Genomic DNA, 20,716 nt, shown 5'->3' on the forward strand with positions numbered 1-20,716 from the left:
AGGGATTAGAGTGGCTAATGATCTATGAAGCACAGACACTGAGTTGTCGTGTCCGAAAAACGACACTCACCGACACTCGTCCAATACGTGTGTCTGCTGTGTCCAACCGTTTCTTAATAAAAAATAAAAAATTCTTCTCCGGACACGCCTGGACACACCTAAATAGCATCACGTGTCAGCGTGTCCAGTCTTATTCTTAACATACATTCTTAAAATAAATTTAGATATAGTATATATTATTATTTATTAAAACAAAAAATATTTTAAATACTTGATATAATTAAAAAAAGACATTAAAATAAAAAATTTAATTTATATTTTAATATTAATAAAATATCAAAATATCATCACGATTTATCTAAAAAATACTTTATATTTTATATGTATGCGTGTCCCGTGTCATGTAAGATTTTAAAAATCGCGTGTCAGCGTGTTCCGTGTCATGTCCCGTATCCGTTTAAAAATCGCGTGTCAGCGTGTTCCGTGTCATGTCCCGTATCCGTGTCAGTGTCCGTGCATCATAACTAATGATGAATTAAACCCCAATAATACGTGTATGTAAGCGTGTGCTATGTATTAACCCCAATAACTAAAGCAAAAATAAATTTATCTGCTAAACATGAGTTCATGTGTCTGAAATTTCTTATCAAATGGTTTAGAAAAAAAAAATTAAAGAGTAACATACACATGAACCGAAATTCTAAAGGTAAATTTTATTTTGCCAATAAGAAGGACTATATCAATATGATAATGATCAATATTATGATGGCAATGAGGTCTGTTCCTGATATTCCTTTGGCACTTCCTCAAGCTGGAGCTGATTGACCCTGCAGCCATGTCCAACAACACTTGATGAAGCTCATTGGGGCTCCTTTCTTAATCACTCTCATGCCTCTCTTGAATATCTTGGATTGTGTCCATGATTGTGGTTCTCCCTTGTTTGCTCAATAGTTTTCTGGAAGAAAGTTTCACTCTCACCTGTTCCCATCACATCTAAGTTATCATTTGAGTAATCAATGTTATTCGAACATTATTCCTTCTCTGGGAATTGAGGTTTCTTAAGCACTTACATGGAAGCAATGATAGTGAGAAGTCCATTGTGTGTGAAAGTTTCTATCTTGGCAGGGGCCTTGAATCTTGTCAGCAAATTTCTTGTCTTACTTCTCAGCATTCCCCCACTGCATATTGCAACGATTGAATATACTTCATGCAGCAAAAGAAAAACCATAGCTGCAGAAGTTGTGATGTTGGTTCCATGGATACGCTGTATGAGAAGTTACAAAGTGTTAACTGTGAGTAAGGAATGAATGATATAAGACATTATAATAAGAATGAAGAATAAGAATATTGTAAACAGAATGAAGATTGAAAATATATATAAAGAAACAGTTACCTGTTGAAGTTGTTGGATTACAAAATCCATCTGTTATCAACTTGAATGCCGTGGATATGGGAGATTTTGGGCCAAACCTCTGGATCCTTCTTCTCGCACCGTCTACCCAGCAAAGGAGTTCCTTTGATGATGAGTTGTTTTAGAGAGGCAGGCAGCTTTTCTCCCTCAATATTCTTCAACTTGGAGCAATGATGAATACTTAATTGTTGTAGGGAGTTGAGGTGAGCAAGTCCCTTGCACTCCAATGTCTCCACACTTTGAATGTAAAAAAGTGTGAGAGACTCGAGTGAGGCAGGCAACCAACCTTCCTTTGGGAGGCACTTCACACTCTCCTTATATTCACCGAAAATGCGAAGATGAGTAAGTCCATTTAATTGCAAATTCATGAATGCTGCACAACTGATTAGTTTGGAGTAGCTGATAGTAAGAGATTTCAGGCTACAATGTGGATCCCCATCCCCTGTAGGAGACAATTCAATCTCTGGGCATTCCAGTATTGTGAGATCCTCTAGCTGAGGTGCTGCCATCCATAGCGTCGACACTGACTTCAAACTCCAACAACCGGATATATATAAAGAACGAAGACATGAAAGAGACTGTGACACCACAATAGACTCCATGCTTTTACACTCCTTGATTTGGAGACGCACGAGATTTGGAAAGGCATCCCAAGAGAAGGATGTAGCTGAATCATAGTAATTAATTATATTCAGTGACTGCAGGGACTTGTGATGCCCATCCATTTCGAGTTCTAATTTTACACAATCTGATATTGTCAACTCTTGTAGTGATGCAGGAATACTACTCACTGGAAATGATATGTGGAAGGAACAATCTGAGATGCATAAAGATGTGAGGCAAGTCAGTTGCATATGCCGAAAGGCCTTAACCACCGGCTCCACTTGATCAATTCCATGAACTGATAGTTTACGCAGTAAAGGAGGTAGCTCCCTAGTTCTCACTTCTCCAGCACCAACTATGTTTAAAGAGGTCATCACAGGAGCTCTTGGAAGACAACAACGGAGATACTTGGAATTGTCAATGGTAAGTGATTGCAAAGATGGTAGATGATTGGGCAAATCTCCTCTCAACATGGGAGAGTCACTTAAGGTAAGCTCCGCAAGTCGAGGGAATGCATTGAACTCCATTGAATGCCACTCCACCCAGTCACTAATTGAGCAAAATGTAAGTTTCAAGAACTGGAAATGGTGTCTCCAAACAAGATCCACCCTTGTAAAACTCAGCACCCACAGTTTTCAGACTTTTAAAATCTGAAATTGTAAGGTGCTTCAAAGAAGGCAATTGTCCAAATGAAGGAAGCACAGAACATTTCTTGCAATGTTGCAGGGTTAGTGTGGTGATGTTGTGGTAGGAAGAATTTCCCAACCAATCTGGAAATGTTGTGCCTCTGTAACCACTGATCTCTACTTCTTTCAAATTACTGTGAGGTTGTAACTTGTCAAGTATATCTCTTTCAATTTGGGAATCAGCTGCATCCTTCTTTTTGACACCAAAAGCAAAAACTCCATCCCTACTTTTATTTGATGACCAAATCAACTTCAAAGAGTCAATGCCATCCTTATCGAACATTCTTGCCTCCCAAGCTTCACTGCTGTCGACCACGTTCTCCAATTTGTCAATGGAAATTGATTTGCGCAGATTCGCAAGTGCTCCCAATTCTTTGATCTTGTTCTCTTCATGCTTCCCAACAACAAAGTCGCTTAAAAACTGCAAACTTTTCAATTTGCTCATGCCTTTCGGCATCTCGCGCAAACAAGTTGCTCTAATATCAAGATGCCTTAAATTTACAAGATTTTGCATGCCATCCGGAAGCATTTTCAATTTTTCACATCCAATCAGCTTCAAGGTCTGCAAATTGTAAAGATTACCCAAAGACTCGGGCAATGTCACAATGTAGGTTCCAGAGAGATCCAAGTAACGCAGATGAATCAACTCACCTATTGAATCAGGAAGTGATTCAAGAGGAAAGCATTTGAATGACAAAGCTCTAAGGCGCTTCAATTTTGACAACAAGATACAAGGTGTGTTTTCCATGTCAAATGGGATATTTGGTGACAAATTGATTTCAAGAAATGTCCTTGTATGTTCTACTCTATCACAAACTCCTAGAAGTTTTGAGATTGGATAATTGCCTGTAGCATTATGTGATAAATGACGAGCTTTAATATCAATCTCAACAGCATTTTCATGCTCTTCTGCTCTAAAACAGAATTCTCCAGCATAGATCATTGCCAAATCATGTACAAGATCATGCATCACAAATGTCTTGTCATTAGTACTATGAGGTTGGAAAAATGACCTCACAAATAATTCATCAAAATATTCGTCACCAACTTCTTCTAGAGTCTTTTCTCCTACTGGTTGTAAGAGACTCTCCGCCATCCATAACAAGATCAATTCATCTTTATCAAATTCACAACTCTCGGGATATATGGAACAATAAACAAAACACTTTTTTAGACACGAAGGAAGATAATAATAACTAACTCTTAAGGCTGGAACAATTTTTATCTTGTCATTGGAGGATTTCCAGATCTCGTTCTTCAATATATGATTCCAAGACTTGACTTCAGAATTTCCACGCAATAAGCCTCCGAGTGCTTGAACTGCCAAGGGCAATCCATCACACTTCTTTACAATATCTTTGCCGACTTTTTCCAGAGTTGGATTCATCATAGAATCAGCAGAAAGACTTGCGTGTTTTGAAAATACTAACCAGCAATCTTCATTAGACAACAAACTCAGTTGGTAATGTAGATCGGTAGTTGCAACCACAGAAGCAACCTTTTCACTACGGTTGTCAAAAGGATTTTACTTCCGTGATTGCCGTAGCGATAAGGTTTTAGAAGATCCTCCCAAATGTCTTGTTGATCATGCCAGACATCATCTAGAACAATTAAGAATATTTTTCCTATCAACTTTTGTTTCAGATGAGTTTGAAGTGAATCAAAATCATCCTTCTTATAAGAACTACAAGTTATTTTCTCTAGTCTAGTTCTTGTAAGGCTAATAGGATTAAAATTTTCAGCAACACACACCCATAAGGCCATACTCTAGTGTCAAATTTTCCCACTACTTTGGCATCACTGTAAACCAGTTGAGCTAGAGCAGTTTTTCCTATTCCACCCATACCCCAAATTGGGATCAGAGTAAGAGGTCATTCAGAATCATCTAGCAACAATTTGATTATCTCTCTCTTCTCTTTGTCCCGACCGAATATGTCAGAACTTACAACGAGAGATGTGGATGGAATTCTCCATGATGTGTCCAACTTGGCACTCTTTTCTAGACCAAGTTTAGCTTTTCGTTCTACAAGAGACTGTAGTTTGCCAACTATTTTTTTGATGACATTGACACCACTATCATCAATGTATGAATCAACAAGACGAGACCAGGAAGAAGAGTTACCTGAATCCCCTTGAGTGGCCGCGATGGCGGCCTTAGTGGAGAGTTCATCAAGCAAGTCATCAGCAAAATAAAGAGCATCTTGGAGATCAACAAGCCACTTCTTGACTCTCTTGTCAGTGAACTGCTTCTGCTCAGCATCATCAAGAACAGGTCCAGCATCATACAGACTATTCTGCAACCTTTCAAGCAACTCCAGGACAGAGTCGAGGACAGAGTCATCTTCAAGTATTGAAGACAACTTGTCTAAAACAGCATCAACGAAAGAAGTGAGATAAGCTCCACCATCAAGTTTTGCAGCCATGATTGAATTTCAAATACAGCAGCAGATCAGATTGGATCAGAACGAAGAAAGAAAGCTGATGGAAGAGAGAAGGGTTTGCAGTTTGCAATGTAGTCTCTGGATTTTCTCAAACAGAAGCTAAGGAAAGTGTTTGCTTTTATGTGCGGTGAGTGAAGTTGACTTCATGAGCTCATGATCTTCGTTTCATTAATAATGCATGTTTTTGGGATCTGCTTCCCTGGTTTAAGATCTGATATAACTTATAACAAGATCTGTCAAACGGGGAAAGAATAAAGATACACAATTGGTTACATGCTTAGGAAAGTCTATGTAACAAACTCTTCATGAAATCATGATACTTAATGCTACCTTCTTTCTAAAGGATTGCACAGGATGTAATATTAATAAATGATACAGAAACAAAAAAAAAAAAAACTAAATCCAATGCATCCAAGATAACTTTTTTTCTTTTGATAAATATGCAATTCTAAAAAATATCCTTACTAAAATTGGGTGGACCATTTTGGATATCTAACGCATACTGATCATTGTTCCTTAAAGAGGTTTCTCTGTTGGATAATATCCTTTTCCTTTCTTGAAACCACCTCTGAGCCTCGTCTCATCCCTTGCCCTTTGAAACCATCAACCATGGTGGTATAAGTCCACCGATTGGGCTCAAAGCCCCTTCTACGCATCCTTTCAAACAACTCATAAGCCTGCTCCTTATCACTCTTACATGCTATTCTCAACAACAAATTGTAAGTGTAAACGTCAAGTGGAAAGCACTTTGCTATTAATTTCTCCAAGTCCTCAACATGGCTAACTCTACGATGATGAAATGCACCAACCACAAAGCTAAGCATTGACCAACCAGTTTCTCCCTCCTCTTTCACTCCTCTTAAACGAACACAGGCATTGTAAACTTCCGATGAAGACATAGAGTGATAAAGAAGTACGTTACCGAGAAAAGAGGTTAATTGACGTCCCATTTTCTCATACACATTAACAAGTTTCACTGCCTCATGATATCTTTTCGATGAACAAAGCACCCGTACAAGATTCTCATAGCATTCAATGCTTGGATTTAAACCGTCTCTTAACATTTGTTGTAAGAGCAGATACGCAGGTTCAGGATTCTTGCTTTTGCAGAGAGAAACAACCAAGCAATTATATAACTTTTTAGTTGCCAATCCACGGGACCAAACATTATTAAAGAAGATAAGAGCATCATAAGTCCTTCCACTTTTCAAATAAGCTTTCAACATAAGAATTAGAGAAGATGAAGTGGGCTGAATGCCATTCCTCTGCATCAACTCAAACACTTTCCAAGCCAACTCAGCCTGCTTGGCATGCCCAGCCGCATCAATGAAACAATCATAAATATAATGTTGACGATCATTATGGGACAGCATCTCAAACAAACTGAAAAACCGAGACCTTGCATTGTCCATCTGAAGTAAACAACAAACAACAACTCTACATAGAGCCGGTGTCACTTTATGACCCTTCTCCTTCATTTCAACGAGAAGACGAGCAGCAATATCTCCCCTATTCAACTCTTTAAAACCCTTTATCATATTTGCATAGGCCCTGCTAGCAGACGCACCTTTAAGTTCCCCATGTATCAAATAACTATCTTCTACTCTTCCCGCCCGGCACAGTGCCGTTATAAAGTTGTCATATGTGGAAGCATCAGGCATAATTTTCCGTTCCAAGGCAAGATGGAGCAACTCTTTCATCTCATCAATCATGCACTCTCTACACAGGACATTGGCAAGCCTAGTAAAGGTCCGTCTATCTGGAAAATAATGGTGATCGATCGAGCTCTTCAACACACTGAATGCTTCCTTGGCATTTCCGTCCCAACACAAAGTAAGTATCAAGTACTTATAAGCCATATGATTTGGGGACAACATAAACTCTGACCTGGACTTGAACAAATCAAAAGCGACATCCACCATCCCAGCCTTGCAAAAGAAGCATAGCACGGCATTCATAGTAGCCGTATTCGGTGGAATAGCATTCTCATACACATCCATCAACAAATCAGACACCTCCTTGAGCCTGTTCTCCCTCAAGAGCCTGTAAATTAACACGTTGAACATCGCCAAACCAGGAATATATCCTTCATCTTTCTTCTTCTGTCTGAAAAACTCTAAGGCCTCGTCCAACCGGCCACCCTGGACAAGGCCCCTTATCCAAACCCCATAAGCATGATCCAACTGCACCAGCCCCGAATCCCCAAACTTTCTAACTAACCTAAAAGCATGATCAAACCTATTGCTCCCACACAGAGCACTGACAAGAACACTCACCTCGGAGCCATGAAGCTCCTTGCCACCATCCACCAAGCCAAACAAAAACCCTTCAGCCTCATCCAACCTCCCCTGATTGCACAACCTCTTCATAACAAGCACATTGGTATACCGATTCTCAAAACCCCTCATCCTAATCTGCCTAATAATGACATTAAAAGCATCGAAATAATCCTTCTCAACAAGGGCATTCAAAAGCACATGGTAACCAAAGGAATCCAAGTCCAAACCATGAAACCGCATTTTACCAAACAGGTGGACTGCAATCTCAAGCTTACCCGCAATAGCATATCCAATGACGAGAGTATCCTTGAACCGCACACGGGGGTTGAAGGCAGGGCCACGGCGATGGAAGGATTGGAGGAATTCGTCGAGTACTGATGGGGCGCGAGCGAGGATTCGGAAGATGGCGGAGAAGGTGCCGCGAGTGTGGTGGAAGTTGGGCTGGCGGCCGGCCCAATGGAAGAAGCGGAGACAGGGGTAGATGTGTGCAGCGGCGGTGCCATGGTGGAGTACAGTGAGGACGAAGGACTCGTCGAGACGGGGGAGTGTTAGGGAGGAGAGAGAGGCATCGAGGGCGGCGTCGTCGTTATAGGAGGAGGAGTCCGTCGAAGAGAGAATCTGGAAGATTCGGGTGATGAGTGGGTCGCCCGTTTTGAACCAGTCCTTGATGGAGGATGCGACGTCGTTTTCGTTTATTTTTCTTAAGACGGTGTGGCAGTTATGAGAAGAAGAAGATGAAAAAGAAGAAGAAGAAAAGGAAGCAGGGTTGTTGATGTGAATGAGAAGAGAAGAGAAGAGGGATCTGCGTTTGGTTACATGTTTTAGTGGCTGTAGCATTGTTGATCTTCCTTCCTCAAACCTAAGTTCTCAACATTATATCATCCTTGATTCACTGCCTTCAGTTCGAGGACGCTGTTGATGAACGGAGAAGGTAATGGAGGATTGGGGTAGCGTGACTCTTGTTGCTTCACGTTGCAAACACTCCCAGCAGTTACAATCCTAATTTTCAAATTTCTAATTAATTGATATCAATACCTTATTTATTTTTTTCCTATATTAAAATTAGGAAGTTTCCTATATTTTTCCTAACTCTACTAGTCAAATCCCCGTGCATTTGCACGGAATCATATACTCTATTTCAATAAATAAATTAAAAAAATCTTTAATATTCACATCTAATAATGTCAAATTGAAATGCATTGTACATGTAACCTTGATAAAAAATTTTCCTTGCATAATATCAGATTGATAATAATATGAAGTTATGAACACAATTAGTATTAATATCACTTAATAAAAAACAAAATAATTACAAACATAAATTATGTTGGTTAAAGTAATTCTATTTTTTATGTTCATTACATAATTGTTATAATATCATAAATATGTAGATATTTTAAAAATTTTGTTTTTGTTAGGCTTGTCAAAATAAAATGTCCTTGTATAGGATTTTTAACCAAATAGAAAAAGTCAAGTCAATATCAATTTTGATAGAATCAAGTAACTCACAAATGAGTGTTAATTTTCATTCTTAAATGTGAGAGAACATAAAAAACATCAAATCTAAATCAAACACAATAGGCATGAAGCAATACGAAGAAATGGTAAAAATAAAAAGTAATAATTATGAATTACTCTACATTACAGAAAATTGTGCCTATAGTTTCTTCCAGAATAAAATAATGAAACAACAAAGGTAATAAAAAGTAAAAGGGTAAACTGATTTTTTTTGTGGCAACACCCTTACTTCATCATTAATATTATTATGAACTTGAATCATAAAGAGTAGACAAAAGTATTGACATAAAGTTTGATAAATGCAATATGTAGCAAGATTTAAATATAATATACTATCAAGTATTTTACGACAATCCTCAAAATAATCAACACTGCAAGATATATAATTCTTTGTCTTCTGCCCCTTAACCCCTAGCATTTTCCATGTTGCGATCCCAGCCTCCATCCTCGTAATCAGCTGCAATAAAATCAATACCTGAAAGAAAATGTAACAACCATACCAAATATGTTCATAGAATAAATATTCTGTCAACCTATTCAATTCACATATCCTTCCTAACAGTTTTTAAAGGAAAATTTCAGACATGTTTCCCTACCATCTCTTAATGTAATTAATTGGTTGTGCAAAAGTTACATGAAAGGATATTGAAACACGCACAAGTTATCTAGATGCACTGATGACTACCTGAAAATCCCAGATTCTATGCATATAGCCATCACTTTTTCAAGTGTTATACATAACATTTAAGGCATTAATTTTAGATTGAAAATGAAAAACTGAGATAAGAAAAATATAATGGTCTAAGTAACTAAGTTAAAGGACTCGGTCATTACAATTAACAAATGATTTATCTAAGAGACACCAAAACCTACGAAGTTATAATTATAAATATAACATGGAATATAAAAATGAATGCAAGAACATGATATATACCTCTGGTCCTTTCTCTTCCTCATCCACCACGACCTTGAATTCGGCCATTTGGTGAACTCTCTGCAGAACATAAAGGTCATATAGATGGAGAGAAGGGCATTTATTTTTCGAGAACACCAATTTTCATATGAACCTACCTCCATAATCAAAATACTTGATGCCTTCACTTAGTCAACTGGTAATGGTGATCGATACCTAAAATGGCACAACAAATTAAAGATCATACCAAATACTCAATTTATATTGATAAAATTTTTTCAACACATGAAATCTTGGAAACAGCTAAAGAAGTGCAGAGAGTCAATCCACATATTTTTCTAACTTAATTAACAACTAACGCAGAAAATATAAAATAACTTATTTTCACTGCAAATTAAAACAATAATTGATCATTTGTGTTAAATACCTGTTAAATATCCAAAGTCCTCTGCATGTTGATAAAACCAAAGTGCATGAACAACTATAGTCAAAATAAGGAACTTCCAAAATGTTGTCTTGAACAAATCCACCATAACCACTTCTTGTAACCTACCCACAGATGATGTATTGTTTCCTTCTTTGAAAGGGTTATTGTTATCAAATGGTACATGCCTTGTGGTCCCCAAATTGCATCATGAACAGTATCAAATAAATAAATAAAATAAAATAAAAGTAAAACCTAAATGGAATACTGAACATTTTAATTAAAATACTATTCAGAAACTGCACATATAGAAGGAGGCCTTCGTCTAGAGGCTCCCAAGTACCAATGATGTTACCGGATCCAATTTGTGTGTTCTTCTGTGTATTATTTGATTACTCCCCAACTGCAGAAGCAAACCCAACATATATAAATAAAAAACAAAACATAAAGGACTTATCAGAATAAAACAAAGTATCATGTATGAAGATTACATAGCCCAGCTCAGCCAATTACAAAATGATCAGACGTTGATCAACTCCACAATTGTTACAATTTTGTTGATAGCTCTACCCATTGCTTTGAAAATAATTTTATTGAAAACCTTTCCAATGAAGAGGCAAACAATATAATCTGAGCAAAAACCTGTACAAAATGGTCCTCACAACATCAATAGATACATAACATGTCAAATTCATCTAGATACATTTTCCACAATTTAAGTTTGATTTTGTTTTGACATTTTTTAGGTCCAAAAATGTTTACAATATAATGTGTTCCCGAAACAGGTTCTGAAAATAAAAAGAACTATTTGCCAAACATGTACTTAGTTTAGATTCATAATTGAATTTTAAATTAAAAAAAAAAAACACTCAATGTTCGCCCTGTAGTAGCTAAGCATGATTCTTTTCTTCTTGTAAATTCCCCAGATCATTTCAAGGTAATTTTTATTTTATCCAAGGAATAAAAGAAAGAAGTATAATCACAACACCAAACGTTCTAAACGAACAGAGGCGATAGTAGTTTGTTGCAAGATGTGCTAATGAAAGAGTAAATAGAAAGGACGAAGATAAGGAGCCTGAAGCAAGGTCATGGCATAAGTAATGTAGTTGCTCACCCTTCCCTGACTTGTGATACTGATCTCGTTTTTATCCATTGGCATTTCTGCCATTGACTTGTCTACCTTTTGGTACCGATCTATCTATTGAATGCCACACACCAACACCAAAAATAAAAATGAAAATGAAAATCACATGCTTCAACCACAACCATCACACAAAAACAATCAAGCTGTATATGGAATAATAAGTTAACATAAATACTAAAACAAAGGTTAATAATTGATAGCATTTTTAGGACAAGCCTAATCTTGGGATATAATATTATTGATTTTACATTTTCAAAATCTATCAAAAAAGCTTTTTATTATAAACTAAATGCTTCCATGTTGACTGAGGTGACCACGTTGTTGGAGATTGTATGTAAAGACAGTTAGAACATGGTGGTACGAATCTTATGAACAGAATTCCACAGCATCAGCATTGCCATCCAAATAGCAATGTGCTATATTCATAATAAAAAGGGTTTTGTCCAACCACCTTAAACACTAACCATGCATTAAACAACAACCAAGTCATGTGATTGAATCAATGTGTAAAATCATTAAAGAAAAATTTCCTCAATAGAAAAATTGAAATCTTTGACATGCAATGAAAGTGGCATAAAATAAAGTTTCAACATAGTTCCATATATTAAATAAGTCAAATTGTCTTCACTTCGAAATGAAAGTTCACTGTGCTAAAGATATTTAAACATAATCCCAGATAAATAAATAAAAAGGAATGCTCTAAATATACCAAATATCACGGAATATTGCAACAGCACCACCTTCATAAAACCAGTCAATATCTTTCTTCCTTAAGAGGAAAATTCTCCTGAGGATCATGCCAGTAAAACTTAAAAGATATTTTAAAAGATTAACAACAAAATATTGGGGAAATAAAAAATTATACATTACCAACCTAATTGGTTCTTCATAAAAAAGAATATGATTAATAATAACAAATTAGTACACCTTGTCTGGGTGAGCTTGGCTGTAAGCAAGAGCAAATGTGCTTTTATATGATCCTCCAAATACCTACATAATACACAGAGAAAAATATCATAGTCCATTACATAATGATGATAAAATGTATGATGATTAACAACCAGAGGGTGAAAAGAGACCTGCCATTCTAGAATCTCCAAGTATTCTCGTAGCTTTTCAATGTCGTCAATTGCACCCAGCTGACAGACAATAAATTTCATTATTCAAAAGAGTGGAGCATTCTTTGGCTAAAAGCAGTTCAAAACTTAACCTAATCAAATAGAATGATTCTATAAAATTCAGGATAAAAAAAATTTCTGATTACTTGGGTCAATTCGCCCTCCAAGGCTTCCATGAATGAAGACCCAGCTGCAACAAAATCATATAATAGAAAATGATTAAATGATTGTTTTTGCATCAAATTATTTCTCTTCTTAACAAAGGTAAGTAATGAAAAATAACCACATAGCAAAGGCATAAAGCCCTGCTTCTAGTATATACATTTATAAAGAAAGGCTATAAGTCTCCACCAAAAACACATTGGATCTAATATTAACATTTACAGCTCATTCAATTACATTAATAATCAATCTATATAGAATTTAATCACTAAGTCAATAGTAGCCCGCTTCCTCCCATTCCAGATTTTGATCAACTAATGTAAACAAATAAGCATACATAGCTTAAAATTTTAGAAAGGAAAAAATTAAGAAAAGAAATACTGACTTTGTATAATTATCATCTTTCTATTCAATACTATTAGGATCTATATCAACAGATTGCCATCCATCATCAATTATAACAAACTTAGCAGGAATTCCACATTCCTCAAAACTGCATTAAAGAACGTAGAAAAATATAAGGAACATATATGATATAAAATTCTGATGATTATAACTTGAAGTAACAATTGAAAAGTTGGACAAAAATCAATTTAGAACTAATGTGTAAAAATAGAAATAAATTAGTTGAAAAGCTCCTCTATTTGTTTTTATGTTATTTGGTGTGTAAAAGAATATTAAAAAATTGATAACACAAGGCAACTATTTAGACCTTCAAATAAATTAAACCAGTAAAATAACATAGTAAGAACAACAGAAAAAAAAAACAGAGGAAGGCAAAGGATTATATAAACATAACCCATAAATTAATCAAAGAATCGAAAATTCAAAATCAAACTATAATTAATCATAGTTAACATGAAAGAAAAAATAAAATATGAAGCATGGAAGTTTGAAAAAGCATATGAAGACATTGCTAACCTCTAATCTAATCCATTGTTTTGGAAGAAGACCAGCATTAGCATAAGCTCATTTGAGATCATGGATTCAATGAAAAATAAACTAAAAAAAATGCAACAATTCTTAAAATAAGCCTACTTTTTTTTCATTCAATCAACTTCTTTTATTATTTTCACAGCAGGAATGGCACAATAAAATGGAAATATATATCAATATAATGTACAAATGGCATACGAATTGCATGAGAGAAACATAATCTAAAATATATAGAAAATAAATCTATTAAGAATTGATATTTGATTACCAAATACTAATATATCTTATCACAATAAGTAAAATAGAAAACTGAAACCAATAATATAACCAAAATAATGAAAATCAAATGAACAGATGAAAAAGACAAAAAAAATTTAAAAACAGCAGTAGAGTTTACAGGCGCAACAATGATTTATCTTCATCTTCAAAATCAACAACATCGCCAGTGAATGTATCCGTACAAATCAAACAAAGTAGAAGAAGAAATTAGAGGTCTTTAGATAAGAAATTAAGAATATAAAAAATAAAAGATAAAGAAAAGCAAAACCTATCTAATTCTAATCTAATATAATTCATTGAATATACAGCCGCATGTGTCTAATATAATATTTGTCGAACACATAAAAGGCACGAGTATGAGTAGTGGCTTCTACTTCAATTAAGCGAGAGTGGATTAAAGGCTAACAAACACAATAGCTTTAGGTTGATGAATGGTTATTACCAATGCCATTACATTATAAGAATAAATTAGTACAAACCTCATGAAAAAGCTCAAGTATAAGACCATGGTACTCATTGGAGTTCATGGAGATATAATACCTGAGTAGGCTAAATCTCTGGCTTCTTTAATGTGATCTGCTGTTATCATCTCCATCATGGACTCCCTAAAATTCTCTCTTGGATCATAAGAGCATTTCTCTATTGCCACCATAACAACAAATTTAGTTCTTTCTCTGATTCTGCTTTGCTGCTGCCTCCTGCATCTCTCTTCCAACCTTCTCTCCCTAATCAATTGTTCAAGTCTCTCTTGCACCATGGCTTGTGCAACGCTTGACACCGAAGGCAACTAATCAGAGGCTAATGAACTCTTTGCTTCCCCTATGGAAGACATACTAAGCCTCCTACAACTACTGCAGCATAAGGCCTTGAATCCTATCTGCTATGAGGATTTCATTGCTTCAAAACAAAGATAAATTAAAAGTCTTTTAAGGAATCAAGTTTAATTTATGCATTAACAGTAATAAAATCTTTTATTCACAATTCATCGGTAATAGTGGGACACAACAATGGATTAATCATTATGTTTGTTCTAAGTACATTTAGAAATTAAATTAGGTGTTAGCTTGGAGGGTAGATGGGGGACATGGTTATAGTTAATAGTTAATTAACTAACTCTGAATGAACATGGTAGTGGCACTTCTAATGTTCCTATTTTATTGAGGTAAATCTTTCTGGAAATGCATGCCTGAAGCATTTTTTCTCAGCGGGGGCAATGAGAAAATTGTTACTTTTATTTCTTTAGGATTGCAAGACTTTTCCAGTAGTTTTTAGTTCACCAATGTAACAGCCCAGATCACCCGCTAGCACGATATTGTCCGCTTTGGCACACAAGGCCTCACGGTTTTGCTTTTGACGATAGGGATGCTAGCCGAAGCCCCCCACACTCACTCGTCAAAACGCGTCATGCTAGGGAGAGGTATCCACACCCTTATAAGGCATGCTTCGTTCCCCTCTCCAACCGATGTGGGCCTTACAATCCACCCCCCTAAGGGAGCCCAGCGCCCTCGCTGGCACATCGATCCGGGTTCTGGCTCTGATACCATCTGTAACAGCCCAGATCACCCGCTAGCACGATATTGTCCGCTTTGGCACACAAGGCCTCACGGTTTTGCTTTTGACGATAGGGATGCTAGCCGAAGCCCCCCACACTCACTCGTCAAAACGCGTCATGCTAGGGAGAGGTATCCACACCCTTATAAGGCATGCTTCGTTCCCCTCTCCAACCGATGTGGGCCTTACAATCCACCCCCCTAAGGGAGCCCAGCGCCCTCGCTGGCACATCGATCCGGGTTCTGGCTCTGATACCATCTGTAACAGCCCAGATCACCCGCTAGCACGATATTGTCCGCTTTGGCACACAAGGCCTCACGGTTTTGCTTTTGACGATAGGGATGCTAGTCGAAGCCCCCCACACTCACTCGTCAAAACGCGTCATGCTAGGGAGAGGTATCCACACCCTTATAAGGCATGCTTCGTTCCCCTCTCCAACCGATGTGGGCCTTACAATCCACCCCCCTAAGGGAGCCCAGCGCCCTCGCTGGCACATCGATCCGGGTTCTGGCTCTGATACCATTAATGTAACACCCTACCACACAAAGCTTTACGCTTAAGTCGTAAAACAGAGGTGATGTGGTATTACGACCTCTAAAATAAAATAAGTACATATAATAGCAGAAGATTTATAATATGCTAGGAGCCTTGAAGAAAAGGGGGAAATAAAAATCGCATAATAAAGGCGCAACGCTCAAGGAACGAGTTAACTTACGTGCTAAGAAAACCATAACTATCAAACATAAGCTAACAGAAGTGGGAATAGAGTGCCAAAGATACAAAATATCAAGCTCCTAACTCAGCCTGCGAAGTCAAGACTGGCCGGAGAATATTTACACATATATATACATACATATCCAAAACCCAAAAGTACATATACACAATCCTGCCTCTCCATAAACCTCTAAGAGGATCAAAAAGAATAAGTCATGCGGAGAGAAAACTAAGTACATATATATACATCATAGCATAACAAAATATCCCAGTAACCACTCCGCTTCAAGAGTCCAGACGCCTAACGAGATGCCTCTCGACCTGCATCTGAAAAATAACAACATAGTATGGAATGAGAACCGGAGGTTCTCAGTATGGTAAAGGTGCCACACACATAATATATAAGGTCCTGGGAATGCCAGAGGCAATCCTAAAACGCCGACACTCAGATTATAGAGCTTAAAGTATTAAACAGAAGCCATAAAAGGTGGTTTCCTAAAAATATTTAATCCTAACTTAACTTAACCTTAAATCTAAGTCCTATACTGCCATTCCTCCATACCTCCAACTCCATCATGCATTTTCACGGACAAATAGACAGATAAAGGCAAACACAAGAAGGTTACAACTACTGCAGGTAACAAATACACATTTAGCATGGAAAATACAGATAGGCACACCCAATTAGAGCACAAGCAAGTGATTCAAGTAATATGCATATGATGCATGCCTGTCCTATGGCTGATGAGGCTCATCTGTCGGTTATCCAGCCAACCCGACAAGTCTGAATTGTCCTTAGACTGTCCCCCGACGTGCATCCCCAAGAGTCTATGCATAGATTTTTCTCAAATAATCAATATTGCTCAATGGGGGTAACATTCCCGGGAATTTATATAGTGCCCGGTCACACTTACGTCGTAGGGTCAACAGAGTATCGAGTTTTCAACCTGGTACACGTGGTGGCAAGCCACGGCACTTAATCCAGGGAATCTCGTATCTCAGATTATTCAAATTCATAAGCCATATAAATAATTCAATTATAATTCCTCAACATCCACATCATTCTCAATTGCATCTCATTCATCATCATACATTAAACATATTCAATCCTTATCCTTCATTATCACACCTCCCATTCCGTCCATCAATAGTTTCAATTCAAAACATAATTCATTCTTTTCTAAGAATCAAACTTCAAACTTAAAACATACTCACTTTCTTAATAACTCAAAATCAAACCATATAACATTTAAATCTAAATTTCTTTTAAATAATCATCTAAACAAAATCTCTAATTTTTATAAAATTTCGGCAGCACCTCCTCTAAAACTCGGACTTTGCCACCCTTTTCGGGTCCAAACCTGCTTTCTTTTCAATTCAACATACTCTTCCTCATCATCATAACAATCACCACAATAAATCTACTTCAAATCAACAATTAAACTCATACAATATTCAAATCCAACAACCAAAATTCAACTAAGAATCATAGTTCACAAATCCTAGGCTTTTAACACAAATACCTCAAATCAATAATTCACCAAATCGTTAGTTAATAACTAATTATCCAATAAACTTCAACCAAATATATATATTCATCGACAAATTACTAAACATTAAGCATACACCTGCATTCCAACTTATCCTATGGTCATCTAGCCTAAGTTTTCACAGAACATTATATATTAAATGCAAGAAACCTAAACCATACCTTGGCCGATTTCCACGTAACGACCAAAGCTATTTATTCAAAACCAAGACAACCCCTCAAAACTCAACTAATCCGCTTCCTCCAAGTTCCAGTATTCACAATTTCAAGCTCCAATTATTTATTTTCAACCTAATACACATTCATAATACATATATACCCAATTTAATACTCAAAGCTCAAATTTAATGAAAATAAAATAGAATTATCGTATCCTCACCTTACCCAAGCTTCACACAAGCAAGAGTGAACGTTTCTCTCAAGCTAATTGGATCCTAAAACATCAAAAATCAAAGAAATTCAATATTCCCACTTAAAATTCGAAAATTGGGGGAAGATGAAGCTGAGAGTGAAATAGCAAGTTACCTATGAAATTGTTCCGGTAGAAATGTAGAGCTCGACGCGGTGAACGCGTGGCCGCAAACGGTGCGGCGATCGGAGCTCGAACGGAGGAGTTACGGGATTTGGAAAGTAACGTGAGGGTTACGGGATTTTTTTTTTCTCGTTCTTCCCTCCCCTGGAAGCTGAAAGCTTCGCTTCTGTTGGAATGAAGGGGATGAAGGGCTTGGGTTCATTTAATAGGGCTGGTCCGGTTGAACCGACAACCCGGTTCGGGTCCGGTTTAACCGGTTCGGTCCTTTCGGTCCATTTTTGGACCGTTTTCTTCAAAATTGGTGTCAAAATTCTCGTTTCGATGAGCTCTACCCTATTTTGATATAATATTCGCATTTCTAATCCTCCTTATTAAAAAATAATTTATTAACTAATTATCTACTAATTTAACCGGGGTTTACATCCTACCCACCTAATAAAGAATTTTGCCCTCAAAATTCAAATATAGTTACCTGAAAAGAGATGTGGATAGTCCTTTCGCATATCTGATTCGAGTTCCCAGGTATGTTCCTCGATACCAGCTCGTCTCCAAGCTACTTTTACCAATGATACTTCCCTTCCTCGTAATCGTTTAACACTGGTGTCATCAATCCTCACCGGAATTACTAGGAGTGTTAGATCTTCTCTCACTTGGATTGGTTCTGGTTCTAGAACATGACTTGCGTCAGGATTATACTTCCGAAGCTGTGACACATGGAACACATCGTGCAAATTCAAAAGATACGGCGGTAAGGCAATTCTATAAGCCACTGGCCCAATTCTCTTCAGGATCTCAAACGGTCCAATATAACGGGGACGAAAATTATAAAAGCCCAGATATTGTCCATCTGTAACAGCCCAGATCACCCGCTAGCACGATATTGTCCGCTTTGGCACACAAGGCCTCACGGTTTTGCCCTCCATTCTAGGAGCCGAGGAGCCTTGGGCCTTCGCCCAGACTACCGGGCCCAACTCTCAACTTGGAGTGGGCAGACCAACAATTTGCCCTTGCAAGCCCAACCTAGCAGGCCAGAAGCACTTGTTCCATCACCTTAATTGCCCCCACTTGGGTTACAAGCTGGCGTTACACAACTCGGCAGCCTTGGCTCTTATTCCATCTGTAACAGCCCAGATCACCCGCTAGCACGATATTGTCCGCTTTGGCACACAAGGCCTCACGGTTTTGCTTTTGACGATAGGGATGCTAGCCGAAGCCCCCCCACACTCACTCGTCAAAACGCGTCATGCTAGGGAGAGGTATCCACACCCTTATAAGGCATGCTTCGTTCCCCTCTCCAACCGATGTGGGCCTTACAACCAACAGTGGAGTTTTCTACTATCAAGGATATGCTCTTGGTGGGGCAAAAATGATCACACTCTTTACCAAAATTTGGATTATGATAGAATCACTGGAAATATCCTAATACAGCAAATAAATTCTTTAGTAGACAACTTCAATAAATTTATGTGACCTACTAACCTACTTCAACTCCACACCTCTATATGTAAGTATATCAAAATATCAGTTACATGAAAAAATAGTCTAAAAAAAATAATAAACCAAAAATAATAACCTCAACCAAATCAAGTTTGAGCCTCATGATAGGATCCAATCCTTCAAATCTTGATATTATTGAATGATTCCTGTATATAAATAGAAAACAAAGATTATCTTTTTAAGTAGACATATATTCAAATTGGTATGCCCATCCTTAATAGATTTATGGATATCTACCACCTAAGCATGAGTGCATGACTCCAAAACACATTGTCATTCATAAAGCAAAACAATAAAACGGCAAGCCCAACAATAATGAGCTAGTGCAGAATAACCATTATGAAAAACAAACTAGCATTCCTTAATTTAAGCAATTAAGAATTGTCCCACCATGGATAGCAAAACTAATAAAAGCAAACTAATTCTAAACAGTTAAGATCCAAGACAATGATTTCGACAAATAACCTCGAGCACAGAAAAATGCTTAAAAAATTCTACCCAAAGGGAGCAGCAAAATAAAAAAAAGTCACGCTGTTAGAAGTGCTCCACTGGCGCTGTACCTCGGCACACCATATCTCTATCTACCTCTTCCATTCATCTTCACTTCACTCGCCAATCACACAAATCTTCTTCTCACATTCTTTTTTATATCATGGAGTAATAATAAGAAAGGAAAAACGACAAAGGAGAGTGCGAGTGAGAGTAAGCCACAAGTTACGATACCTACTCTCGTTGACCAAATAATTCTTCTAACAGAATAATAGAAGTTGATACTATTTGTTATAGCAGATGATGTCACTTCTCCCACCAGACCACCAAAATTTGATTTTCCATGTCAGTAATAATAAGAGAATTACTTTCCCCACCTAAGCACAATCAATTCATTTTTCCTTTTTGAAGAAAAATTCAAAGTGGGAGAAGAATTCACCTCAGTGAAGAATTGATGATGTTGCTAATTA

General features: G+C 37.2%; 2 protein-coding genes, 1 long non-coding RNA gene and 1 pseudogene across 5 annotated transcripts; all 4 read right to left on the reverse strand.

The window, feature by feature from the left end:
* Positions 1–555: 555 nt before the first annotated feature.
* LOC107608974 (putative disease resistance RPP13-like protein 1) lies at positions 556–5,123 on the reverse strand (annotated as a pseudogene). Its single transcript, XR_015892342.1, has 3 exons — positions 1,394–5,123; positions 1,071–1,264; positions 556–978 (listed from the first exon to the last, which is right to left on the reverse strand). The product of XR_015892342.1 is annotated as a putative disease resistance RPP13-like protein 1 (transcript).
* Positions 5,124–5,300: 177 nt separating this feature from the next.
* On the reverse strand, positions 5,301–8,414 carry LOC148550212 (Pentatricopeptide repeat (PPR) superfamily protein). Its single transcript, XM_088494091.1, has 2 exons — positions 5,607–8,414; positions 5,301–5,374 (listed from the first exon to the last, which is right to left on the reverse strand). The coding sequence occupies exon 1, from the start codon at positions 8,255–8,257 to the stop codon at positions 5,648–5,650; it is 2,610 nt and encodes an 869-aa protein (XP_088350217.1). The 5' UTR covers positions 8,258–8,414; the 3' UTR covers positions 5,301–5,374; positions 5,607–5,647.
* A 2,407-nt stretch (positions 8,415–10,821) lies between these two features.
* Positions 10,822–14,671, reverse strand: LOC107608975 (uncharacterized). The gene is made up of 6 exons (XM_021107078.2): positions 14,455–14,671; positions 12,684–12,727; positions 12,499–12,558; positions 12,347–12,409; positions 11,390–11,473; positions 10,822–10,917 (listed from the first exon to the last, which is right to left on the reverse strand). The coding sequence occupies exons 1-6, from the start codon at positions 14,669–14,671 to the stop codon at positions 10,822–10,824; spliced, it is 564 nt and encodes a 187-aa protein (XP_020962737.1).
* Positions 14,672–16,210: 1,539 nt separating this feature from the next.
* On the reverse strand, positions 16,211–18,418 carry LOC148550213 (uncharacterized). 2 transcript variants are annotated; one of them, XR_015892281.1, is made up of 4 exons: positions 18,254–18,418; positions 18,113–18,162; positions 17,891–18,019; positions 16,211–16,506 (listed from the first exon to the last, which is right to left on the reverse strand). It is a non-coding gene; the product is annotated as an uncharacterized LOC148550213 (long non-coding RNA). The 2 variants fall into 2 exon arrangements; XR_015892280.1 differs by lacking the exon at positions 16,211–16,506 and having other exon boundaries at positions 16,891–18,019.
* Positions 18,419–20,716: the final 2,298 nt, after the last annotated feature.

The sequence above is a fragment of the Arachis ipaensis genome, chromosome B7 (genome assembly GCF_059453495.1).
Source record: "Arachis ipaensis isolate K30076 ecotype BB chromosome B7, ASM5945349v1, whole genome shotgun sequence".
Classification (NCBI taxonomy): Eukaryota; Viridiplantae; Streptophyta; class Magnoliopsida; order Fabales; family Fabaceae; genus Arachis; species Arachis ipaensis.